Source organism: Carcharodon carcharias, chromosome 32 (assembly GCF_017639515.1).
Source record: "Carcharodon carcharias isolate sCarCar2 chromosome 32, sCarCar2.pri, whole genome shotgun sequence".
NCBI lineage: Eukaryota > Metazoa > Chordata > Chondrichthyes > Lamniformes > Lamnidae > Carcharodon > Carcharodon carcharias.
Genome location: NC_054498.1, coordinates 9,279,107 through 9,306,922, shown reverse-complemented (window position 1 = coordinate 9,306,922; position 27,816 = coordinate 9,279,107). Strand labels below are relative to the sequence as shown.

The 27,816-nt window shown below is 45.9% G+C and overlaps 1 protein-coding gene across 1 annotated transcript in view; it reads right to left on the bottom strand.

Moving 5' to 3' along the window:
• The window catches only part of ccdc33 (coiled-coil domain containing 33), a 312,770-nt gene extending 285,466 nt beyond the window's left edge, over positions 1–27,304 (bottom strand). The window contains exons 1-3 of the mRNA XM_041178215.1: positions 27,034–27,304; positions 23,520–23,971; positions 21,604–21,783 (exon numbers count right to left, since the gene is read on the bottom strand). Of these exons, the coding sequence (XP_041034149.1) occupies positions 21,604–21,783; positions 23,520–23,971; positions 27,034–27,304 (903 nt within the window). The remainder of the gene's footprint in view (positions 1–21,603; positions 21,784–23,519; positions 23,972–27,033) is intronic.
• Between the last annotated feature and the right edge of the window lie 512 nt (positions 27,305–27,816).

The following is a 27,816-nucleotide window of genomic DNA, read 5'->3' as shown; positions in this document are numbered from 1 at the left end:
TTTTTTCAGCAATATCTGAAGTATGAAGATTATGTATTAGGTAATAATTTACACTTTGATACCACTATCAACATAAAAAAAGCTACAAATAAATAGAAGTCTATCTTTTATATGTTGAAAGTCTTGGGCATTTATTGTAAATGTTACACTTACGTCCTACCATACTTTACATGTCACATTGCTGATAACTTCCTCATTGTTATTTTAAAATATGAAGTCTTGCATTCATATAGCTCCCTTCATGACTACCAAATGTCTCAAGATGCCTTGCAGCTAGCGAAGTAGTTTTTGAAGTGGAATCACTGTTGTAGGAAACCCAGCAGCTAATTGCACACAGCAAGCCCCCACAAACAGCCATGAGCAGATAATCTGCTTTCTTTTTGTGATGTTGATTAAGAGATAAATATTACAAAAAGAATAAACATTATAAAAATATAACCTCCAAATCATTGTTAGCTCTTTTAGTAAATATAAGATAGAAGTGGGTAAAGTTCACTGATAAGCCTGCAGTCTACCAGACTGAGTATGCATAAAATGCAGCAAACCTATTTTGTAGCCCGAGCACTTTGCTTTTAAGCTTGTCGTTATGATTAGTGTCCCCATATGGAAAGGCCACCAGGTTTCCTGCTGTGAGGACAATGTTCTCTCTAAGCTGCGTGAGTTGCAGGGACACACAGCCAACCTGGAATGAACTGCACAGTGCAGTAAGCAGGCCCTGTGCAACAAAGAAAAGTTAGAGGGGAACCGTGATCCCTACCCCACACTGCGCTCATGTCACCAACTCATTCCGGGCTGACGCTTGGGGTTCTCAATCTGATGGTCCAGGCACCACTTGGTGAGGACAACTAAACCCTTCCTGAACCGCATCGACCCCTTAGTTCCTGCCCTTTCCTTTAAACACCTGAGAGACTGCTACTGTTAATCGCTGAAAATGCATCTATTTTCCTCCACTGACCTCTGCAATGGTGATGTGAGCAGCAAGCTCTACTCCTGTTGTTATTTGCACTGCAGCAGCCCGTGCATCATCCTCTCATTCCTTTAGGGCCACAGCGAACAGGCTGCTTTGCTGAGGCAACCTGTTATTTTCAGCATTTAGAGTGAACTGTAATTAGGAATTAAATCCGATGCATCGAATGGGACAAGAAAACAACTGAGGCCTCGTTTGTCTTCACACAGGCCTGAGCACATCAGTATTCATCTTCATTAATAACAACCCTCAGTCCCGACCTGACAGCTGTGGACTTTGCAGCTTATTCCCAATAGATCACTGACCCTCGAGCTGATTCATGAATAAAGCGGATCACATTAAGTTGTGGCTTCAAGCCCCTCTACAGAGACCTAAGCAAAGCACCTAGTGCTGACAATCCAGTGCAGTGCTGAGCAAGGAGCTGCACTGCTGGAGGTGCCGTCTTTTGGATGAGACATTAAACTGAGGCCCGCTCTACCCTGTCAGGTGGAGGTAAAAAATTTGTTGGTACTATTTTGAAGATCAGCAGGGGAGTTCTCCCTGGTGTCCTGGTCAATAGTTACCCCTCAATCAACATCACAGAAACAGATTATCTAGTCATTATCATATTGCTGTTTGGGGAGCCTGCTGTTATTATGATCTCAGCAGAGACCAGTGACACGTTTAATTTTTTTTAGAATCCAACATCCAAGCTATTTACTAAATGAATGACGCCACCAAGTTCATGGTTTAAAAAAACAAAATAATTTTACTACATGAAAATAAAGGAAAATGAATACTAATAACTACATACTATCTTAAATAGTCAGCTATGTTAAAGATATTAAAGGTACAATGAACACAGTTACTTGTAATCTAAGCCAAACTTCTTAAAGCAACTTTTTTTCTACACCCATTTGACTTAACTCTGAAGTCAGATACTCATCAGAAATTGGAAGACTAACCACTTGGTCTGAGGACTGATTCAAAAATTTATATAAGGGTTAAGATTGCTTGCACCTCTCGCTTACCTCTGGCAAGGCTGTCTTTACAAATCTCCTCCAACCATCTCAAGTTTGTAGATACCCTGTTCAATATAGGCATTGCTACGGTCTTCAGAGTAGACACCTGGGGTCAGAAATCCTCGCAGACACTTCCTCCTACCTCCCCCTGGACATGACCCCACCACTGAACATCAAACCATTGTTTCCAGGACTGTCACTGACCTCATCTCCTCTGGGGATCTTCCTTCCACAGCTTCCAACCGGATAGTCCCCCAACCTCGGACTGCCCGCTTCCACCTCCTACCCAAAATCCACAAACAGGACTGCCCCAGCAGACCAATCATGTCAGCCTGTTCCTGCCCCACAGAACTCATGTCTCGCTATCTTGACTCCTTTCTCTCTCCCCTTGTCCAGTCCCTTCCCACCTACATCCGTGATTCCTCTGACACCCTGCATCATATCAACAATTTCCAGTTCCCTGGCCCCAACAGCCTCCTCTTCACCTTGGACGTCCAATCCCTCTACACCTCCGTCCCCCACTGGAATGGTCTGAGTGCTCTCCGCTTCTTCCTCGAACAGAGGCCCGAACAATCCCCATCCACCACCACTCTCCTCCGTCTGGCTGAACTTGTTCTCTCACTGAACAATTTCTCCTTTAACTCCTCTCACCTCCTCCAAATAAAAGGTGTGGCTATGGGTACCCGCATGGGCCCCAGTTATGCCTGTCTCTTTATGGGGTATGTGGAACATTCCACAAGCATGACCCAGACTCCCTGTCGCTTGCCATTTCAACACCCCACCCTGCTCTCATGCCCACATGTCCGTCCTTGGCCTGCTGCAATGTTCCAGTGAAGCTCAACACAAACTGGAGGAACAGCACCTCATCTTCTGACTAGGCACTTTACAGCCTTCCAACAATTTTAGATCATGAACTCTTTCCTCCATCCCCACCCCTTTTCCGATGCCCCCTTTTTTTCCAATAATTTATATAGATTTTTCTTTTCCCACCTATTTCCTTTATTTATAAATGTATTTCCATCCATTGTTTTATCTCTGCCTTTTAGCCTTTTTTGATCCCTTGCCCCCACCCCACCCTCACTAGGGCTATCTGTACCTTGCTCATCCTGCTTTCTATCCTTAATTAGCACATTCCTTAGATAATATCACCACCTTTAACACCTCTTTGTCCTTTTGTCTATGACATCTTTTGGTTATCTCCATCCATCACTGGCCCTCTATCCAGCTTTACTTGTCCCCTCCGCCCCCCCCTTAAACCAGCTTATATTTCACCTCTCTTCTGGTTGTACTTAGTTCTCTTGAAGAGTCGTACGGACTCGAAACGTTAACTGTGTGCCTCTCCGCAGATGCTGCCAGACCTGCTGAGATTTTCCAGGTATTTTTATTTTTGTTTAGGGTCAGAAATCTCCTGGTTCCATTATTCTTTAACTCTGGGGTCCTGCACTTAAAACGCTCTCTCTCTCCTGAGCTTGGCTATCCCAGAAGTTTAACTCACTTTCAGAAGTCTTTCAGTTGACAGTAATTTTAAACTCTTTTTGCCAACACACAAGATTTCAACTGAATCCTGTTTAAAAGTGATTTTCCTGCACCAAGCCTGTCGTAAAACTAAAAACTAAAACCTAAACTGCTTGGACACAGAGCTACGTCCACAATCTACTCACCACTATAACTAACTTCTGGTTGACCCTGCTATTCTGTTCTTTAGCTCCCAGGCAACCTGATCACATGATAATTTACTGGAAGCCAGAGACTTTACCAGGACACCCCTTTCAGAGAAACCTAGTTCTTAAAGGGACAATCACTCCAACATAAAATATATATTTTTTCCCCCAAAAGCAGACAGGCACTGTGCATAAATTGACTTTTTCTTATATTCATTCATGGGATATTGGCATTCCTGGTTAAGCTAGCATTTATTGCACATCCCTAATTGTCCTTGAGAAGGCAGTGGTGAGCTGCCTTCTTGAACTGCTGCAGTCCATGTGGTGTAGGAACACCCATAGTGCAGTTAGGAAGGGAGTTCCTGGATTTTGACCCAGCGATAGCGAAGGAATAGCGATATGGTTGCAAGCCAGGATGGTTTGTGGCTTAGAGGAGAACTTGCAGGTTGTGGTATTCCCATGTGTCCGCTGCCCTTACCCTTCTAGGTGATAGAGGTCATAGGTTTGGAAGGTGCTGTTGAAGAAGCCTTGGTGAGTTGTTGCAGTACACCTTTGAGGTGGTACACATTGCTGCCACTATGTGCCAGTGATGGAGTGAGTGAATGTTTATTGTGATGGATGGGGTGCTAATCAAGTGGGCTGCTTTGTCCTGAATGGTGTCAAGCTTCTTGAGTGTTGTTGGAGCTGCACTTATCCAGGCAAGTGGAGAGTATTCCATCACACTCCTGACTTGTGCCTTGTACATGGTGAACAGGCTTTGGGGAGTCAGGAGGTAAGTTACTCTCCACAGAATTCCCAGCCTCTGACCTGCTCTTGTACTTATAGGCTTGATCGGTTCAGTTTCTGGTCAATGATAACCCCCAGAATGTTGGTGGTGGGCAAATGCAGTGATGGTAATGCCTTTGAAAGTAAGGGGAGATGTTTCGATTCTCTTCTGTTGGAGATGGTCATTATCTGCCATTTGTGTGGTGCAAATGTTACTTGCCATTTGTCAGCCCAAGCCTGAATATTGTCCAGGTCTTGCTGCATTTGGACATGGACTGCTTCAGCATCTGAGGAGTGGAAAATGGTGCTGAACATTGTGGAATCATCAGCGAACATCCCACTTCTGACCTTATGAGGATGGTTTGGCCTAGGACACTACCTGCAGTGATATCCTGGAACTGAGATGATTGACCACAACCATCTTCCTTTGTGCTAGGTACAACTCCAACCAGTGGAGAGTTTTCCCCTGATTCCCATTGACTCCAGTTTTGCTAGGGCTCCTTGATGCCACACTCAGTCAAATGCTGCCTTGATGTCAAGGGCAGCCACTCTCACCTCACCTCTGGAGTTCAGCTCTTTTGTCCATGTTTGAACCAAGGCTGTAATAAGGTCAGGAGCTGAGTGACCCTGACGGAATCCAAACTGGGCATCAGTGAGCAGGTTATTGCTAAGCAGGGTGCTTGATAGCACTGTTGATTACCCCTTCCATCACTTTATTGATGATCGAGAGTAAACTGATGGGGCAGTAATTGGCTGGGTTGGATTTGCCCTGCTTTTTGTGTTCAGGACATAACTGGGCAAATTTCCACATTGCTGGGTAGATGCCAGTATTGTAGCTATACTGGAACAGTTTGCCTAGGGGTGCGGCTAGTTCTGGAGCACAATTTTTAAGTACAATTTCTAGAATATTGTAAGGCCCAATAGCCTTTGCAGTATCCAGTGCCCTTCAGCCATTTTTGATAGCACATGGAGTGAATTGAATTGGCTGAAGACTGGCATCAGTGATACTGAGCTATCAGGAGGAGGCCAAGATGAACCATCTGCTGACACCCTAATTGAAGTCCCATCACAGCGCTCACCCACACCCTCCACCAGCGCAGGGACACACACCTTGGTGGGAACTAGTTCTAGACTAGCCTCGGGGTCACAAGCTGATGAGCACAACACACTGTCTGATCCACAGCTGCCAGCAGCAGGGTCTTCCCAAATTGCCAGCACTCGGAGGACTGCAGGAGACCAGAAACCTGCTGAGTTCGAGTCAGATGAGGACCCTCTGGACTTGGTCTTACCTCAGTTGCTGGACCTGCAAAGGCAAGCTAGGGAACATCAGGAAGGGATGTCCACTGTACTCCTCAGATTGCAAGGCATGATGCAGGAGTCCGTGAGGTGATAGTGCCGACATGCCAACGCATCGAGGTCAACACTGGTAGGATGGTGGCTGCCATGGAGACCTTGATCCAGGATATCGGTCCTGCATTGCTGCGTGGGCTGAACTCCAAGGCTGATGCCATGGTTGGCCTCTAACAGTGTCAACGCAAGAGGGGTGTGGGGCAGCTCGAACTCACTACAGCTTCCCCTTCTCCTCAAGGAGTCATCCAGGGGCCCTCGGACACCCATAGGGAGGAGGTTCAGCAGGTGTAAACCCTGGGGCCATCCACCCAGGTGATTCTGGGAGTGTTCAGCCCATCCAAATCCCCTCATCCTGTGACCTCAGCAACTCCAGCTCCACAGGCCGAGAAGGGTGTCACTGCCACACAGCAGGACCCCGAAGGCAGGCCGGGGCCCTCCAGAGGACACCCACCGAGCTCATCACAGACAGGGCGCTGCAGTCAGCAGGCTTCCTCCACCTCCACCTCCACAGCAGATGGCCAGGGAGCACCAAGACGTGACAGCAGGGTTAGGAAGGTTAAGAAGATGTGGTTGCACAGCCTGGGAATGGGTGTTAATCACTTGTACACAACGTTCACCATTGTAACTAAATTCCCAAGAATGTCTCCCTGCCTATGGCTCCTTGTTCTGATGAGCAGTGTTCATGTCACTCAGATGTGAAGCCTTACTGCACAAGATAAAGGCAGGTGTCTCAGTCCAGGGCCTCTTCCCTGTGCCGTGTGTAACCTTCAGACCAACATGGATGGGTGGAGCGGACGGTCACAAACTGGTTTCACGATGGCATAAAACTGATTTTTGGCCTTCTTGCCATATTGTCACCTCCACCGCCTGCCATAACACCCAACACTAACAGGGCCGGAAGGTTCCGGCCCTCATTGACACCAGGGTAAAACCCCGGGCTTGATCTTAATGGTAGAATGGGGGATATGCCATGAGGTTACAGATTCTGGTTCTATACAATTCTGCTGCTGCTGATGGGCCACAGTGCCTCATGGATGCCCAGATTTTTGTTGCTAGATCTGTTCGAAATCTTTCCCATTTAGCATGGTGGTAGTGCCACAAAACACAATGCAGGGTATCCTCAATGTGAAGTGGTGGTCACTTCTACTGATCCTGTCATGGACAGATGCATCTGCGACAGGCAAATTGGTGAGGATGAGGTCAAGTAGGTTTTTCCCTCTTGTTTGTTCCCTCACAGCCTGCCAAAGCCCCGGTCCAGTAGTTACATACTTTAGGACTCAGTCAGCTCTGTCAGTAGTGGTACTACCGAGCCACTCTAGGTGATGGACATTGAAGTACCCCACCCTGAGTACATTCTGTACCTTTACCACCCTCAGCACTTCTCCAAGTGATATTCAACATGGAGGAGTACTGACTCATCAGCTGAAGGGGGACAGTCTCCTTGGCCACGTTTAGCCAGATGCCATAAGATCTCATGGGGTCCGAAGTCGATGTTGAGGGCTCCCAGGTCAACTCCCTCTCTGTATACCACTGTGCCAGCACCTCCAGTGGGTCTGTCCTGCCAGTGGGACAGGGTGGTGGTGTCTGGTACATGATCTGTAAGGTATGATTCCGTGAGGATGACTATGTCAGGCAGCTGCTTGACTCATCTGTGGAACAGCACTCCCAATTTTGGCACAAGCCCCCCAGATGTGAGTAAGGAGGATTGGCAGGATCGGCAGGGCTGGGTGTGCCATTGGGGTTTCTGGTGCCTAGGCCAATGCTGGTTGGTCCATTCAATTTCATTCCTTTTAGACTTTGTAACGGTTTGACACAATTGAGCGGCTTGCTAGGTCACTTTGGGGGCATTTAAGAGTCAACCACATATTGGCTGCCACAAATCATGCATTACAATGCTGATTACACTTCAAGAATATACCTTTGGCCGTAAAAAGCTTTGGGATGCCCTCAAGTTGTGAAAGGCACTATAGAAACGCAAGCCTTTCTAGCTGGAAGCAGTTAATATTCTTCAGTTCTAGAACAGGCATTAGGGGGGTTTTTTTCCCCTTTCATAAGCTATTTTGTTGCTTCTCCCTCCAACCCTCGCTCTTGTCTCTCAATGTGCTGCAGCTACAAGTCAATTATCCAGCAAGCACCCTCAGCTCATTGTTTCCATAGCTGCAGCAGTTAAGTACTGTTTTTGTGTCTTTACCGAATGTAAAACGAAACAACCTTTTAACATTTCAGCTGTCACAAGGCATAATTATACAGATAATTAGAGATAATGGGCGGGTATTTAAAGGTGTTCTGTACAAGATCATAAAACCAAGAATGTAAAGCATCAGTGATTTATAAAGAACCGTTGAACCTTGAGTTTATAGCTGTGAACTTCGCTTATAGGTAACAGCAGCAGAAGATGACACTCCAGAACAGCTCTTTATATCTTCCATCTCCTTTGTTGACAGTTTTTTTATTCTTTCACAGGATGTGGGTGTCGCTGGCTGGGCCAGCATTTATTGCCCATCCATAATAGTCCTTGAGATGGTGGTGATGAGCTGCCTTCTTGAATCGCTGCAGTCCATGTGGTGTAGGTCCACCCACAGTGCTGTTAGGGAGGGAGTTCCAGGATTTTGACCCAGCAACAGTGAAGGAACGGCGATATATTTCCAAGTCAGGATGGTGTGTGGCTTGGAGGGGAACTTGCAGGTGGTGGTGTTCCCATCTATCTGCTGCTCTTGACCTTCTAGATGGCAGAGGTTGACGGTTTGGATGGTTGCTGAAGGAGCCTTGGTCAGTTGCTGCAGTGCATCTTGTAGATGGTACACACACTGCTGCTACTGTGCGTTTGTGGTGGAGGAAATTAATATTGAAGGTGGTGGTTGGGGTGCCAATTAAGCGGGCTGCTTTGTCCTGGATGATGTCAAGCTTCTTGAGTGTTGTTGGAGCTGCACTCATCCAGGGAAGTGGAAAGTATTCCATCACACTCCTGACCTGTGCCTTGTGGATAGGCTTTGGGGAGTCAGGAGGTGGGTTACTTATCATAGGATTCCCAGCCTCTGACCTGCTCTGGTAGCCACAGTATTTATATGGCTAGTCCAGTTCAGTTTCTGGTCGATGGTAACTCCCAGGATGTTGATAGTGGGGAATTCAATGATGGTAATGCTATTGAATGGCAAGGGGAGATGATTGGATTTTCTCTTGTTGGAGGTGGTCATTGCCTGGCACTTATGTAGCACAAATTTTACTTGCCTCTTTACAGTCCAAGCCTGGATATTGTCCAGATCTTGCTGCATTTGGACATCAACTGCTTCATTATCTGAGGACAGAGAATTGAGGACTGGATATAAAAAAACCCTTCATAACAGTATGGATCTGACGAAAGGTCATCAGCCTGAAATGCTAACCCAATGTTCCTTACTCCACATATGTCGAGTGAGTCATAAAATCTCACAGCAGGGAAGGAGGCCCTTCATCCCATCATGTCTCTGCCAGCTCTTTGAAAAAAACTATCCAATTAGTTCCAATCCTTTTTCCCCCAGGCCTTGGAATTTTTCTTTTTTTCTTTTCAAGTATCTACCAGTTTCCCTTCTGAAAGTTACTATTGAATCTGCTTCCACTGCCTCTTCAGGCAGCACATTCCAGATCACAACAACTCTCTGTGTCAAGAAGGCCTCTGCAGCTCCCGTCTGGGTCCTTTGCCAATGCGTCTTACATCTCTGGTTACCGACCCTCCGGCCAGTGGAAATCCTTACTTACTCTTTCCTAATTTTGAACACCTCAATTAAATTTTTCCTTAATCTTCTCTGCTCCAAGAAGAACAATCACAGCTCCTCTCATCTCTCCATATAACTGAAATCCTTCATCCCCAAATCTCCAAATTGTGATTCCAGAGGTTTCGAGCTTTGCCTCCTCAGCCTGCGGTGAATTTTTGACTTCTGCCTGGTTTTCCCCCCTTTCCCTTCTTCCTTTTGTTCATGAACACACCACTACACTTCCTCTTATGATTCCTGGTACCACTGCCTGGTACGTTAACCTACTCCAGACCAGTTGTTCAGGTTTCATTTTTTAATTCCTTTCTTGCTTTTTCTCTAATCTCCAATGCGCAGAACAAAATGGAGCTTTCGATGTTTTCACATCAGAGGGAGTCAATCAGATATAAATAAAGGTGGTGTATTTACAGCGTAGAAGAGATATTATTCAGCATATTGGCATACATAGTCACAGTCACTGGGCTGCAAAGTAATCATCGTGTGCAGTACTTTGAGATGTGATCAGCCACCGTATATTAATGTTAGTCTTTCTTCAAGTCACAGCTCGCACCTGATTCTGCACATTTGCAATGAGCTGTTTTTTTCCAACAATTAAGTGACATAAAGTGTTTACATATAAGTATGCCTGGACTCCCCAAATAGCTTAACTTTCAGTTCAGCTTTTTGTTTATTCTTCCATGGGCTGTGGGCATCGCTGTCAAGGCCAGCACTTGTTGCCCGTCCCTAATCACACTTCATCTGAGTGGCTTGCTAGGCCATTCCAGAGGGCAGTTAAGAGTCAACCACATTGTTGTGGGTCTGGAGTCACATGTAGGCCAGACCAGGTAAGGACAGCAGATTTCCTTCCCTAAAGAAAATTAGTGAGCCAGATGGGTTTTTATGACAATCGGTGATAGTTGCATAGTCACTATTACAGAGACTAGCTTTCAATTCTGGATTTTTTTAAATTAAAAACTTGAATTTATTGGTTAATTGAAGTTCAATTCCACCAGCTGCACTAGTATGATTCACACCCATGCCCCAGGGTATTTGCCTAGCCCTCTGTATTAATAGTCCAGGCACATCACCACAATGCCACCATTACCTCGCACTGCATTCAACGGAAATCGAAACCTCAGGATGTCCTGTATTCCTGCATTACAACAGTGACTCCGTTTCCAAAAGAACTTTGTTGGCTGAAAAGCACTTTGGGTCATCATGAGGTCATGAACGGCGCTACAGAAATGCAAGGCTTCCTTTCTCTTCTTCCTTTCTGCACCATCAAGCTACACAAGGTGCTAATTGGACTGGGAGGTGGGAGGGATCTAATATAAGCATTTTTGGAATGCGTTCCATCTCCCATACCTCCTGCACCTCCAAGAGTGGGTCCCTGGCCCACGGGCTGGGTTACAAATTTGGGAATGCCGCTCTGAAACCGGATTCTACATTTCTCAGCAGAATGAGGGAGGTGGAATGGAAACTCAGGGGTCCGCTCGCTCCCATCTCTGCTCGCACAGTCAAGTGGCAGATGGCCAACTGGTGGCTGTGCAGCAGGAAGGGGGCCAATCAGAGGAGCTCCATGTCCTATCGGAACTGTAGCCACAAGGGTCATGTGGTGGAAGGATAATGTGGCACGGATGTCATGTGATGGAAGGATAATGTGGCACGGATATCATGTGATGGAAGGATATTGTGGCACGGATATCATGTGATGGAAGGATATTGTGGCACGGATATCATGTGATGGAAGGATATTGTGGCACGGATATCATGTGATGGAAGGATATTGTGGCACGGATATCATGTGATGGAAGGATAATGTGGCACGGATGTCATGTGATGGAAGGATAATGTGGCACGGATATCATGGTGATGGAAGGATATTGTGGCACGGATATCATGTGATGGAAGGATATTGTGGCACGGATATCATGTGATGGAAGGATATTGTGGCACGGATATCATGTGATGGAAGGATATTGTGGCACGGATATCATGTGATGGAAGGATATTGTGGCACGGATATCATGTGATGGAAGGATATTGTGGCACGGATATCATGTGATGGAAGGATATTGTGGCACGGATATCATTTGATGGAAGGATATTGTGGCACGGATATCATGTGATGGAAGGATATTGTGGCACGGATATCATGTGATGGAAGGATATTGTGGCACGGATGTCATGTGATGGAAGGATATTGTGGCACGGATATCATGTGATGGAAGGATAATGTGGCACGGATGTCATGTGATGGAAGGATAATGTGGCACGGATATCATGGTGATGGAAGGATATTGTGGCACGGATATCATGTGATGGAAGGATATTGTGGCACGGATGTCATGTGATGGAAGGATATTGTGGCACGGATATCATGTGATGGAAGGATATTGTGGCACGGATATCATGTGATGGAAGGATATTGTGGCACGGATATCATGTGATGGAAGGATATTGTGGCACGGATATCATGTGATGGAAGGATATTGTGGCACGGATATCATGTGATGGAAGGATATTGTGGCACGGATATCATGTGATGGAAGGATATTGTGGCACGGATATCATGTGATGGAAGGATATTGTGGCACGGATATCATGTGATGGAAGGATATTGTGGCACGGATATCATGTGATGGAAGGATATTGTGGCACGGATATCATGTGATGGAAGGATATTGTGGCACGGATATCATGTGATGGAAGGATATTGTGGCACGGATATCATGTGATGGAAGGATATTGTGGCACGGATATCATGTGATGGAAGGATATTGTGGCACGGATATCATGTGATGGAAGGATATTGTGGCACGGATATCATGTGATGGAAGGATATTGTGGCACGGATATCATGTGATGGAAGGATATTGTGGCACGGATATCATGTGATGGAAGGATATTGTGGCACGGATATCATGTGATGGAAGGATATTGTGGCACGGATGTCATGTGATGGAAGGATATTGTGGCACGGATGTCATGTGATGGAAGGATATTGTGGCACGGATGTCATGTGATGGAAGGATATTGTGGCACGGATGTCATGTGATGGAAGGATATTGTGGCACGGATGTCATGTGATGGAAGGATATTGTGGCACGGATGTCATGTGATGGAAGGATATTGTGGCACGGATGTCATGTGATGGAAGGATATTGTGGCACGGATGTCATGTGATGGAAGGATATTGTGGCACGGATGTCATGTGATGGAAGGATATTGTGGCACGGATGTCATGTGATGGAAGGATATTGTGGCACGGATGTCATGTGATGGAAGGATATTGTGGCACGGATATCATGTGATGGAAGGATAATGTGGCACGGATGTCATGTGATGGAAGGATAATGTGGCACGGATGTCATGTGATGAAAGGATAATGTGGCACGGATATCATGGTGATGGAAGGATATTGTGGCACGGATATCATGTGATGGAAGGATATTGTGGCACGGATATCATGTGATGGAAGGATATTGTGGCACGGATATCATGTGATGGAAGGATATTGTGGCACGGATATCATGTGATGGAAGGATATTGTGGCACGGATATCATGTGATGGAAGGATATTGTGGCACGGATATCATGTGATGGAAGGATATTGTGGCACGGATATCATGTGATGGAAGGATATTGTGGCACGGATATCATGTGATGGAAGGATATTGTGGCACGGATATCATGTGATGGAAGGATATTGTGGCACGGATATCATGTGATGGAAGGATATTGTGGCACGGATGTCATGTGATGGAAGGATATTGTGGCACGGATGTCATGTGATGGAAGGATATTGTGGCACGGATGTCATGTGATGGAAGGATATTGTGGCACGGATGTCATGTGATGGAAGGATATTGTGGCACGGATGTCATGTGATGGAAGGATATTGTGGCACGGATGTCATGTGATGGAAGGATATTGTGGCACGGATGTCATGTGATGGAAGGATATTGTGGCACGGATGTCATGTGATGGAAGGATATTGTGGCACGGATGTCATGTGATGGAAGGATATTGTGGCACGGATGTCATGTGATGGAAGGATATTGTGGCACGGATGTCATGTGATGGAAGGATATTGTGGCACGGATGTCATGTGATGGAAGGATATTGTGGCACGGATGTCATGTGATGGAAGGATATTGTGGCACGGATGTCATGTGATGGAAGGATATTGTGGCACGGATGTCATGTGATGGAAGGATATTGTGGCACGGATGTCATGTGATGGAAGGATATTGTGGCACGGATGTCATGTGATGGAAGGATATTGTGGCACGGATGTCATGTGATGGAAGGATATTGTGGCACGGATATCATGTGATGGAAGGATATTGTGGCACGGATATCATGTGATGGAAGGATATTGTGGCACGGATATCATGTGATGGAAGGATATTGTGGCACGGATATCATGTGATGGAAGGATATTGTGGCACGGATATCATGTGATGGAAGGATATTGTGGCACGGATATCATGTGATGGAAGGATAATGTGGAGAAGGATAATGCCATGAACAGGAAATCAGTCATGACTACATGTTTAAAGGCCTCCGCGCTCTCTGAATCTCTCTCCATTTTATTGTTGAAGGTTCATAAAAGTTCAAAAACGAGTTCAAAATCTGCTGGTACATTCAACCATGGTCTCAGTGGCAAGCATTTCCTTCTGCCCTTGTGCCACCTCATCATTGCTGCCGTAAAACACTCCCAGACCTTCTTATGTCTAACGCCCATAGAAGTGCAGCGGGCAATGAAAAATTGCGGGCCACTCGCTCGTTAATTAGCCATCTCAAAATCGGCAGGCGGGCGGCCGATTTCCCCGCCTGCTCTCCTTTTGTAACTTGGGATACCGGCATGATGACATTGTGCTGCCAACACAGCTTCATCACACCCCATTCTACGTCCACACGGGCGGGTGGGGGAGTGGGGGCGTGGGGAGGGAGGGAGGTCAGGGGCGCGGCCCGCCCGATTTGCAAATGTGAAATCCAGCCCCCGGACTCGAAATTGATGTTCGCTCCCCAAAAATTGGAATGGCCAAGGTCTGGAGAGGCGACTGACAAATGCTGTCGGCGTGCACACGCTGACAATCAAGGGGCTAACTAGGGATGGGCAATAAATGCCAGTCTTGCCAATAATGCCCAGAAGAAATGATTAAATTAAAATACAATAACCTAGTTCAGCTTTTTTCATTAGGCAAAAAAAAAAGTCATATGCATGGGGGAAAAGATAAAGTAACCCATTACTCCAATTATTTTGTAACTGACTGTCACAAGGTTCATTGATTACAATTTAGGCAGTAAATTTGGCTCAATTGAGCTACTTCAGTGCATGCCCAAGCACTCCCTCAGCTCTGGCAGAGATTTAGAGAATATCTCTCCTGCTGAAAGGAACATTTCAAGGCCACATTTTTAATTGAAAAGAGAAAAGCATTGTACAGACAAACAGAAGCCACATCTGTCATCATCTCATCGGTGAATGCACTCTTTCTGTCTCAAAGCGAGGTAACAAAGGGTGTGTTCCATCCCCTCTCTGATCTATTCTGTTTTTCTCTCCTTCTTGCTGGAGTCCAATTCCACAGGTGCTGGATGCCCTCTTACATAGAATGTAGAGCACAGAACCAGGCCATTCAGCCCAACAGGTCGATGCAGGTGTTTATGCTCCACATGAGCCTCCTCCCTCTTCATCTCACCTGATCAACATATTTCTCCCTCATATGGTTTACCTAGCTTCTATTTAAACCCATTTATGCTATTCCCTCAACTACATATTCTTCAGAGCCTCTACATCTTGTAATATGAAATATCAGAACTCTAAAGGCTTAATTTTACACAGGGTGCAGGGTCACTTAACCTTGGGATAAAAGTCAGGGCGAGCCCGCCTCTATTTGGCAGACTCACCCCACAACCATTTAACAACCATTGGTCCTTTAATTGGCATGAGTGGGGTTGGGGGGGGGTGGGGGGGGAGCCTTCTGCACCCTCCCTTGGGGAGAAAGCCCCGCCTCCGAGAACTGTCAGCCAATCAAATGATAGGCAGCTCTCTGGGCTCAGCAGTGCCACCAGGAGCAATGGCCACTGCTGGGACAGCAGGTAGTCCCCAAAGGAAGCGTTCTGCAATTTAGCCTGAACAAAGGTAAGTCAGAGGTTTCCCCCCCCAGACCAGGCAGGCAGGCACCGACGAGGGGAGTCGGCAGGTGCCGGATGGACAGGGCAGTGGGTGAGGGAAATGTATTTGAGGGATTGTCTTGTGGAGGGTGGGGTGGCATGGGGGAGGGTGGGGTGGCATGGGGGAGGGTGAGGTGGCGCCTCCAATGGGCACAGGGGTCCGAAAAGGAAATACCTCCCCCTCGTCTGGCAACCAGTCTGCCAGTTTTTGCCTGGACACTTGGTGACGGAGACTCTCCCGCTGCAGGTTAAACTGCAGCAACAGCATGAAGGCACTGGGCACAGCACCATTACCAGAACTGAATTCAAACCCTCAAATTGTTGTGGTGAGAGTCGAACTCAGCTTGTCTGAATTATTAGACCAGGATCTTAACCACTACCTAACCACTAATATTGTACTGGAATCCTTCTTAAACAATCACATCATAATGGTCTCCAAAAATGCAAGCAGATTAGTTTGACCCAGTCAGAAGATGGATTCCACGTTCCAGGGAGCCAAGATTGATTTGTCTAACTGATTTGTACAGAATTCTTTGATCAAGAGCTTGTTAAGGTAAAGCTTCCCTTTGATGGCAACGGTGTGTTTAAAAGGCCAATATCTTGTATTATGGCCAACAGTTTTCCCAGACAGAAATGTGCCTTATAATGGGTGTAATGTGTCAACGTGTATTTTTGAAACAATGACAGCTCGATGTTTCCTGATTCGTTGTGATCATTAAATGGCGACGTGTCAGTTGTTGACAATTTGGCAGCTGCGAAGAATGATTAAAGAGACTGCATTTAGTCTCAAAAGACTTAAAAGGTATGAAGCACTCTCAGCCACGCAGGCAGCACTGATATACGATCTGGCGAAATGAGCTTCATATGTAGGTGGCTGCAAGAAAATCGAGTCAGTTCAAGAGTTTCCCAGAAGCTGGGAGAACAACGGACTCTTTCAAACAGTTATTCTAGTTGAATGTACTTTAAGTAGCTCTTTCCGGCACATGGCATTTGTCTCTGTCTTCAGACGCACCAGTCACTCGATTTTAGACTTTTTGTTAATATAACATGGTCGTCAATGGCCCCTTTGGACATGGGACCTAAAGAAAGAGAGAGAGAGAGACAGAGAGAGATAATGGCTCTGGCCTTTTGGCACTTTCTACTTTTGAATGCAACAGGAGTCCAAGTGGGAATCCTAAGTGAGCCATACACTGTGATCCAGGTTAATTGCTAGCCCTGGCCTGGTCTATAAGCAGAGTGAGTGCTTCAAAAGGTGAAAGATCATTAGGCCATTTGCATTCCAAACTAAAGTCAGAGAAACACAAAACAATGACAGTCACAATAAGGAAGAGAAACTTGCATTTATATAGCAACTTTCAAGACCTCAGAACATCCCAAAGAGATTGACAACCAATAAAGTACTTTCTGAAGTGTAGTCACTGTTGTAATGTAGGAAACGCAGCAGCCAATTTATGCACAGCAAGCTCCCACAAACAGAACGTAACAATCTCTTTTTTTTCAGTGATGCTGGTTGAGGGATAAATGCTGCCCCAGGATATCAGGTAGAACTCCCCAGATCTTTGTTGAATGGGACCCTGAGCAGGCAGACGGGGCCATGGTTTAGCATCTAATACAAAAAGCAACGCCGTCAACAGTGCAGCACTCTGTCAGTGCTGAACTGGGAATGTCAACCAAGACTTTCCGCTCAGGTCTCAGGCTCAAAGGCAGGAGGCGATACCAACAACTGAACCACAGCCAACCCCAGGACTAACTTAGCTGATTCCTTACAGCATTCTGGTGAATATCTGAGGAATCAATCGCCCCTTTTAAGAGCATGCTGACACGTCACTATGAACCCTATGTTGTTCAGATGAACATTGACAGCATCACAAAAGATGTTCAATCATTGCCCTGATTTACTGATGCTAATTTATCCTATCCTACTTTGCAGTCCCTTCATCGGCATCTAGTTAACTCTCAACACCCCCCAGTCCTCCTGTCTGCGGCTCAAGATTTATGAAACTTCTAAAAATATATGCTCTAATTAATTAAAAATTTATAATCTGTTTTGCCAATATCCTTGCTCGCATCCCTAAGGGTTTCAAGCCATAATGGAGCATTAAATTGCCGGTGACAGCAACTCCTTAAACACATGATAATCGCAAAATATTGAATTACCTGGGAGGGAGGTACAACGCTGTGTAGAACAGCCCTGCTGTTATAGTGTAACTAACTACTTGTTGTAGCCACAAGCATTCGACAAACATCGGGCAGGGATTTCAATGCAATTGCGGGTGGGACCGGAGTTCGGGCGAGCTGACCATTTCCTGGTACCGGCCATCAGGCCAGTTTGCCAGCATTTCCCTGCCTCCAGGCCATTTTGGAAGAATTCACCTCAGCAAGGAGGGGTAGCAATGGCTACCCATTCATACACAGTTGGCAGGCAGCCACTTAAGCCAATTAAAGAACATATAAAGGGCACTCTTCCTATGCTGGCTGAAAATTTCTGTGACCGGTAACCCGGCCGATGGATGGGTGTGACCTTCCCACGGCACCAATGCTCCATTGTGCAATTTAACCCCCTAAACTCTTTGCAGCCACAATTGCCATGGAGCAGCATTTGTGGCCACAGGACACCCTGTGAAAGGATTTCCCCTCTAAAATGACACCCTGGCTGCTTTTAATTTTGGTATGTTTTTAAAGTTTTCTTCAGAAGACACCTCCATCTTGAGGCACCCTCTCTCTCCTACCCACGGTGGCAACACCCATCTCTGACGCTGTGGATGATGATCATTCAGTGCCGGACGGCCTCCTATTGGCCTCTGGAACTCAATGTCATTAATTGGATGGTGAGCACATACCCTGGCCACTGATTGGACAGAGGGTGCACACCCTGCACACTGATTGGACGGTGGGTGCATACCCTGGCCACCGATTGGACAGAGGGTGCATGCCCCCAGCCACTGTTCGGATGATGGGTGCATACCCTGGCCACCAATTGGACAGCAAGTACACACCCTGCACACTGATTGGATGACGGGTCCATACGCTGGCCACTGATTAGACAACAAGTACACACCCTGGCCACTGATTGGAGAGCAAGTGCACACCTTGAACACTGATTGGATAGCAGGTGCATACCCTGGCCACTGATTGGAAGGTGGGTGCATACTCTAGCCACTGACTGGATGGAGAGTGCACATCCTGGCCACTGATTGGATGGCGGGTGTACACCCTGTCCACTGATTGGAGATCAATTGCACACCTTGGCCACTAATTGGACAGTGAGCACATACCCTGGCCACTGATTGGCTGACTTGTCAAATATCATGTCGAGTGTCAGGTGGTGACACAACATGGGGTTGGGACCCAGAAATGTATTGGTCGTTGGGGTCCCAACCCCAGAACAAAAATTCAGTCCATCATGTGAGCCAAGTCCGTAATACAGACCAGGCATTGCTTCTGATGTACAACTGTTCTATCCTGCTCACTTGTTGAGTTACCAAAGTAAAGCCGGAATGTCAAGGGTGTCATGAGCAAAGCCAGCATTTGTACCTATCCCTAATCCTTCGCCCTTGAACCGAGTGGCTTGCTTGGCCACTTCAGAGGACAGTTAAGAGTCAACCACATTGCTGTGGGTCTGGAGTCACTTGTAGGCCAGACCAGGTAAGGACGGCGGATTTCCTTCCCTAAAGGACATTAGTGAACCAGAGGGGTTTTTACAACAATTGACAATAGTCCCATGGTCACTAGTCCTAAGACGAGCTTTTAATTCCAGATTTTACATTAATGGATTTTAAGTTCCACTTGCTGCTTGGTGGGGATTTGAACCCATGTCCTAGAGCTTTAGCCTGTGCCTATGGAATACTAGTCCAGTGACATTATCACTACACCACTGTCTTCCCCGGATGACTTCACTTCAAGTACCCTTCATAGGGACAAAACATGAATCTCCAAATAATTGTGAGCTCCTCAAAATTCCATGAGCCTAGACAGACAGATCCTCTGGGAACAGCCACGTGGGATAACAATAAAAAAAAATCCAACACCTTATCAGAGAGCCTGTCTAAGCTCAGCAGCGTCTTTTAAAACAGAATTTTTGACGGCACGTTCTCCGATACTTCACCTTGTCATTTTGCCTCATCTGCGACAGCTTTTTTATCTCCTGTCAGAGTTGGTTATGTTGCCTGGATCACGTGCATGCTGTTTCCAATAAAAACACATAACCATATTTCATGGTTCACCATGCTCTGCTGCCTAGCCGCTTACTTGTGATCCTGTGATCCTTTTGCAGAAAAAAAGCTCGTCATAGCAATAATCAGAAATTCAATAACCTGTCAGGGTTTGAAAGGTTCTCCCGCCCCCAAGATCCTCCTGAATGCTCCATAGGGACATTAGAAACAGGAGGTGGCCATTCAGCTCCTCCAGGCTGTTCCGCAATTCTGTTAGATCAAGGCTGATGTGTACCTCAACTCCACTTAGCCAACTTTGTTCCATCCTTCACGACCCTTACTGCAACAACAACAACTTACATTTATGTAGCACCTTTGACATAATGAAACATCACAAGATGCTTCACAGGCACATTATGACATAAAGCATGACACCGAGACACGTAAGGAGATATATATTATGTCAGATGAACCAAAAAGCTTGGTCAAAGAGGCAGGTTTTAAGAAGTGTCTGAAAGGAAGTAGAGAGACTGAGAGGTGTAGGGAGGGAATTACAGAGCTTGGGGCCCAGGCAACTGAAGGCATGACCACCAATGGTGGAGCAATTATAATTGGGATAGACTAGAGGCCAGAATTAGAGGACCACAGAGGTCTCGCAAGGTTGTGGGCCTGGAGGAGATTACAGAGATAGGGAGAGGGAGGCCATGGAGGGATTTGAAAATAAGGGCGAGACTTTTAAAATCAGAATGTTGCCTGATAGGAGCCAATGGGCAGAATTTTGGCCTTGGTGGGCGTATGGGCCCCACCAGCTCACTGGCGGGCGGGCAGCTGACCCCTGCCACCGAAACAGGGCCCACCGCCATTTTGAGTGGGCGGGCCAATTAAGGCCCACCCAGCGGCATCCCCGACGGGAAGCGCTATGCCCTCCCTGTGCCGGGGGAGGGGCGGGGGGGAGAGGGAATCCCCAGCTCTTTCGCGCGCTGTCTCAGGGAGATTAGTGACAGTCCAAAAAACTTTAAAAATAGAAAAATTAAAAATATTATTAACATGTCCCTCTCATGCGACAATGTCACACGAGATGGGACATGTTTATTGAAGTTTTTAAGCATGAACATGAAACCTCATCCCGCCAGTGGATGAGGTTTCATGTGTTTTCAGGAACCCGCTGGGGCTCCTGGCCTGCCCACCAGCCTTAAGGTTGGACAGGCAGGGCCTTTAATGATCTTAATTGTCCTGTCAAAGGCCTCAATTTGCTGATTTCACTGTCCGCTTGCCTTCCTAAAAATTTAAAGGGGCCGCGATGACATCGGAGGTTCCTCCCAGCATCATCCCGCATCATCTTCCTGTCGGTGAGCAGGCCCCGCCCCCAAATCACCGACGGGAAAATTCAGGCCAATGCAGGTCAGCGAACACAGGGGTGATAAGGGAATGGGACTTGCTGCGAGTTAAGACACAGGCAGCAGAGTTCTGGGTGACCTGAAGTTTACAGAGGATAGAAAGTGGGAAACAAGCCAACAAAAATCTATCCATCTCAGTCAAAATAATTCCAAATGACTCCAATATCCACAATCTGCTGGGGGAGAGAGTTCCTGGTGTCTACCTGCTTTGTGTGAAAAAGAGTTCCTCGATTACACTATGAACGGCCTGGTCATAACTCTCAAATTACGTTCCTTCATTATTGACCTCCCCCACCAGAGGAATCCGTTTCTCCATACCTATCAAATCCTTTTAACAACTTAAACACTCGATCAGATAACCCATCATATGCTCAAAAAGCTCCATCTAATCCATAACACTTACATGCATGTGAGGAAATTTTTCAGGGGTCCTCACAGGTGTGCGCTCAGGTGATGAAAGATGGAGGCTGGAATCACTTGGCAACCGCTGATGGATACTATGCTCCTCCACTGAACTAGGAGGCGGACTTTCTTCAGGAGGTTCCGGAGAAGGATCGGGATTGGTTTCTTCCACAGATCCATTCTGCAGTTGAGGCAAAAAATAAAACCATAAACGTTGAACTTTCAAAATCCTGGAACTCTCCAACAGCACTGTGGGTACACCTACACCACATGGACTGCAGCGGTTCAAGATGGTGCCTCACCACCACATCCTCAAAGGCGATTAAGGATGTGAAATAAATGCTGGCCTATCCAGTGATGCCGACATCCCATAAATGAATATCAATGAAAACCCTGTGGAAGAAGTAGGCAGAAATATGCATTATAAGCTAACGCTCAGAAGAGGCAACTGCCCTGATAGATGAGTAGTCTATAGCCTTTATTGGCATTCCTTAGGTGAGATACCCTTGTCAATGCCAGAATACTCCTTTTAGTATTGTTATTAACAATTGTTATTAAGGTAACAATAATGGGTAAAGCACCAAGGTCCATAACATAGTACATCATCAATATTGAGAAGACACCATTACTGTTGTGAAGATACCATCAAGCATCTTCTGAAAGGGGGGGACCTTAATCATCAACCAAAGGCTGACTTGTATCGGGCCACAAGAGAGATGATCCAAAAGCTGATATATGATGAGTTCTTCTCAAGTGGCTCGAATGCAGAATATCTACAGAGCATTACACGGAAACTTACCTCCCCAAACCATGGTCGCTGGTGCAGCTGGCTCTCTGCTGGTGTTTTTGGATATTACACACAGGCATAAGGCAGAGCCTAACCCTAGCTGAGGCCAGGCCTGGACTCTTTTGCTGGTGACCAATTAGGTGAAAATGACACGGGTGGAATTTTACAGCCCATCGCAGTGGGGGTGGTGCCATAAAATGCAGTTAGCCGTTCAAAAGTCATCTTGGCGTCAGTGGGACCGGAAAACACCGCTCGCGGGAGGAGCCATAAAATTCTGCTCATGGATTTTAATTCATGTACTGTTAGGTGGAGGTTTAAAATGACTGAGTGGCTGCAAAGGGCAGTTAAGGGTCAACCATGTTGATGTGGCATTGGACTCATGTGTAGGCCAGACCAGCTAAGGACGGCAAGTTTCCCCGTCAATAGAGTCTTTCCAATGTTAATGGTGCCTTTTTGATGTTGTTATCATCTTCCAAAGGACATTAGTGAACCAGTTGGGCTTTCACGATAATCCAGCAATCAGTTAGCTTTGCACAAAGGGCAGTGGAAATCTGGAACTCTCTCCCCAAATGGCTGGGGATCAACTGGAAATTTCAAAACCGGCATTGATACGTTTTTAATAAAAGCAAAATACTGGGGATGCTGGAGATCTGAAATAAAAACAGAAAATGCTGGAAAAACTCAGTAGCTATGGAAACATCTGTGAAGAGGGAAAGAGTCAACAATTCGAGTCCATATGACTCTTCAGAGCTAAAGACCCCAGGCCTTCTTTAGCTCTGATGAAGCATTATACAGACTCATAACGTTAACTCTGTTTCTCTCTCCACAGATGCTGTCAGACCTGCTGAGTTTTTTGCAGCATTTTCTGCTTTTATTGTTGATACATTTTTGTTAGGCTTAGGTATTAAGGGTTACAGAACCAAGGCGAGTGGAGGAGTTTAAGAAATAGATCAGCCATGATCTAAGCAAATGGTGGTAGAACACGCTGGAAGGTCTACTCCTATTTTTATACCATTTTAATACACCTAACAGAGCTTTGACAATCCGCTCCTAGAATCACAACACTTCACCGCTGGAGATACTTCCCACTTCAATCCAATAGAAGTGCAGTTAGTATATTCAGCTCTTACCTGAGGGATTGGTGAATGCCATGCTGGAGTAGGTGTCCATTGCTGTGGTGATGCTGTAGAAGATGGAGGCACTTCCAGTGTTGGCACTCGGGGTAATCTTGGGGTAAGGAGCTGAGAGTACCCTCCCTCTTTGCTCCTCAGGGGCGAAGAATCACTCTGGGGCGCCACTTCCTTCGGGAGCCTCACCTCGTGAAAGGACACGTTGCAAGCCATCCTCCCACAATGCATTGTGAGCTTGTCGTCCTGTACACGCAGCAGAGCCACGATATTGCTGTAACAGTAAAAGTCCTCATTTTCCTTCGCAAAAACATTTATTCTGGGTGCATTCGTGCGAGGGTAGATGGCAAAAAATGCCTCCCCCTTCTTCTTTGCGCCCTTTAGGGATGAGCCAGTTATGCGAAAGGCTTCGATACGCAGCCGGACATCATGGTTTTTATCATTTTGACAGTAACCTGCAAAAATAAAGGAAGACTTGTATTTACACCTGCTGTTTCACAACCTTGGGGCATTCCCAAAGTGCTGCACAGCCAATGAAGTACTTCTGAAGTGTCAGGAAATGTGGCAGCCAATGGGCATACAGCAAGCTCCCATAAACAGCAATGACTTAAAGAACTAGATAATCTGGTTTAGGTGTTGATTGGGGATAAATATTGGCCCGGACACGGGTGAGAATCCTCCCCCGGTTCTTCTTCAAATATTTCCATTGGACTTTTACATACACCCGAGAGGGCAGACAGGGCCTTGGTTTGATATCTCATCTGAAAGATGGCACCTCCAGCAGTGCAGCACTCATTCAGTACTTCATTCGAATGTCAGGCTAGATTTTGCGTTCAAGTCTCTGGCGTGGAGCTTAAACCCCCAACCTTCTGATCCAGAGACAAGAGTGCCACCCACTGAACCACACAAGGGATCATAGTTGTGCACTAACACCTTATTCAATGCAGGAACCTTCGCCATCTGCATAGGATTAGATTGTATAGTGACATAAGACTGTTGGTCACCCTTTGGAGGTAACTGACATGAAACATACAATAGTGGATAGGATGCCTATTCAATGCTTCTCCCACTGAAGTCAGTAGATGCAAAATGGGGAAAGGTCTTTAGTGGGATGCCAAGTGGACATTGAATGTTGAAGTGGAATTGCATATTCATGTATGTATTGTGGGAAAAGAACACTAACAAAAACAATAAATTGAATTTATATAACGTCTGTAACATAGTAAAGCATCTCAAGGTGCTTCACAGAAATGTTATTCACAAAATTTGAGCTGATATTGAGGTGATATTAAGATAGGTGACCAGAAAATTAGTCAAAAGGGATTTGTTTGAAAGAGGGTCTAAAAGGAGGAGAGAGAGGCAGAGTGGTGGAGAGGTTTAGGGAGAGTATTCCAGAGCTTAGAGCCCAGGTAGCTAAAGGCGCAGCCAGAACTGCTGGCCTGATCGAAACCAAGGACGCACAAGAGGCCAGAATCGGAGGAGTGCAGATGTCTCGGAGGTTTGCAGGGCTTGAGGACGCTACAGAAATAGGGAGGGGTGAGGTCATGGAGGGATCTGAGCACAGGGATGAGGATTTTAAACTGAAGCATCTTTAGCCCAGGAAGCAATGTGGGTCAGCAAGCACATGGATGAGTGGGACTTGGTGTGTGTTGGAATATAGGCAGCAGAGTTTTGGATGAGCTCAAGTTTACAGAGCATGCCAGGTCAAAAACACCAGCCATGAGAGCTTTAAAATTAAGTTTGCTAACCCTCCAGGAATTGAAGATCAATCTCCAGGACACTGCTGGGCACAACCATAGAGATAAACCATCGGCACATTCAAAAAGATTGTATTTCTTTGTCATTTTAGTTGAACATTTTTCTTCAGCAGGTTTAAAAATATTGATAATGGGGCAAAAAGGCTGTTTGAGCAACAGTCAAGAATCATCCAATTTGGTGATGAGTCTTTTTGCTTTCCAGTTGGTGTAGGAAGGCTGTACATCACAAGATAAATGTATTGGCTGACTAATGGCCGGATCATGATGAAATCTTCAGGAAATCATTTAATCAGAGTTGGCAGCCCTATTTGGAATAGCTCCTCAGTGTTCCAGGAAGTAATATGAAGACCATGAGTCTTCATTACATTAAAGCTAAAAAATAGAATTTGGGACATTTTGACTCAATCAGACTTAAAGACAAGTCATCTACAAACACAAATACAACCCTCTCACATCAAGACCCATATATGGATATGCAACTCAAGAAGACCATCAGCACCTAGAGCAACTAGGAATAGGAAATAAATGTCAACCTTGCCAGCGTTATCTTACATCCCAGGACTGAATATTTGAAAAGGCAATGTCTCTGATAAATCCAATTTCTGCTGCATCTTCTATGACCATCAGCTTAATTCCATCAACCTATCCTTATTCTTTAGCATCTTGTGCCCATATGCCACCATTCTCTGGCATTTGTTCAATGTCTTGTTAAGGTCCAAAATCGCCCACAGCATTGTAAACACTACCTCAAGAACGAGCTGGCTATCAATAGGGAAATGCCACACTCAAGTTTGAAGAGCATATCTGAACACTCATTGAAGATCTTGTGGTCACTCCCACTATTTACTCTCCTCAGCTTCTTTCAGTGGGCATCCGTTGATTATGAATTGATTAATCAATCTTATGCAACAGATCAAATCAATCCTTTAAAACCAACACACTGAAGAAGTGGTATTTTCCTGCAAATCTTTTAGGAGAAAGAGAAAGATTTTTTTAAATAAAAGGACTTGCATTTATATAGCACCACTCATGACCTCCGGGCATTCAAAAAAGCGCTTTACAACCAATGACGCACTTCTATCACTGGTGTAATATAGGCAACATGATAGCCAATTTGCGTACAGCAAGACCCCACAAACAGGAATGTGAGTTATGGTGAGGGAAGCCTCAAATGCTTGGCAAGCGAGGTGTAACAAAGGTCAGATAGAGGATAAAGTTCCACCCATGACCTCTTAATGACATCCCTTGGTGCAAATCATTGCAAATTTTCCATTTTGAACACTAACTCGCCGAGCAGGTCAGTGGACATCCGGGTGGGTCTGCATGCACAAGATCATCGCGCAGAGACTCTTTACCTAATGCTCACACATATCTTTAACACACACACCAAAGGTTAAGACTGGGGAGTAAATACTACTGTGCTGGAAGACATCCACAGGCTTTTGGAAATTCACATTCAAGCCGGTGTCACAGGCTAGGCCGACTATTAAAGGCCAACCCCTGTTGCCCCTTGGGAAGTTGGGCCACTGCAGCCTTGTGAGACGAAGGGACTCCCACTGTGCTGTTAGGGAGGAAGTTCCAGTTTTATTGCATTGCAGGTACTGGGAGTACATGAAAGGTGTTGCAGCCTCTCAGAATCGGGTCTAGAAATATAACACCGCTTCAACACTCAATGTCTGCACTTGCTGTGGTTTTATTTGAATTTTTAAGGCAGTTTTCCATCCAGAACACTTTCTTCTTAAACCATGAAACGATATTACCTTTAGGAAGCCTGAAAACAAATTTCTTCTTGAGGACGGAGTGGATTTCATTGACATCGGTCTGAGCAATGATATCGGTGCTTCCCGTGTTTGTGCACAACACATCACCATCATTCACCTGCAGCTGGACGCCCACCCCAGACCCTTCGAGAAGTGGGTTTTCCACCGTCAGTCGCAAGCGGTAATGTCCCACTTCGTTAAACTGCACGTTGATGATTTCAAACTCAAAGTCGAGCTCCTTGTCTTCGATTTTTAGCCGCGACCTGTGCATGTTTTTGCAGAGGTGCCTCTTGTCACCTGGACCTCTCCAAGTTAGGCAAGAAGCTATTGCTGGATTGAAACACCACCTGTAACAGAGAAAGGGAGTTTAAACATTTCTGGATTTGAGTGGTGAAAAAAGGAATAACCTTCCCAGGTTACAGATCTTGAATGGTTGCCACCGATCCATTGTTTGAAAGTACAGCAACAAGCAACTGGAGAATTCACAACTCCGACAGCGTAACATTCATTACCTGTGCCTTAACTGCTGGAGGAATACTGTCAGCCTCAGTTTCTAATGAGATAAAGAACAAGGTACTTTGTACTGATCCAAAAGCAGCCTTTGTTCTCACATCCCTTTTGGTTTAGGAACGTGATTCACACAACCTGTTCAGTTTGTTGTCGTGAATCTAGGCAGCAACCACTGGCCAATCAAAGTGCAGCATAAAACAAACAAAATACACTTCAAAGTCAATGGATTATTATATCTTATAATAACCAAGGTGACATGTTCTACAAAGATCA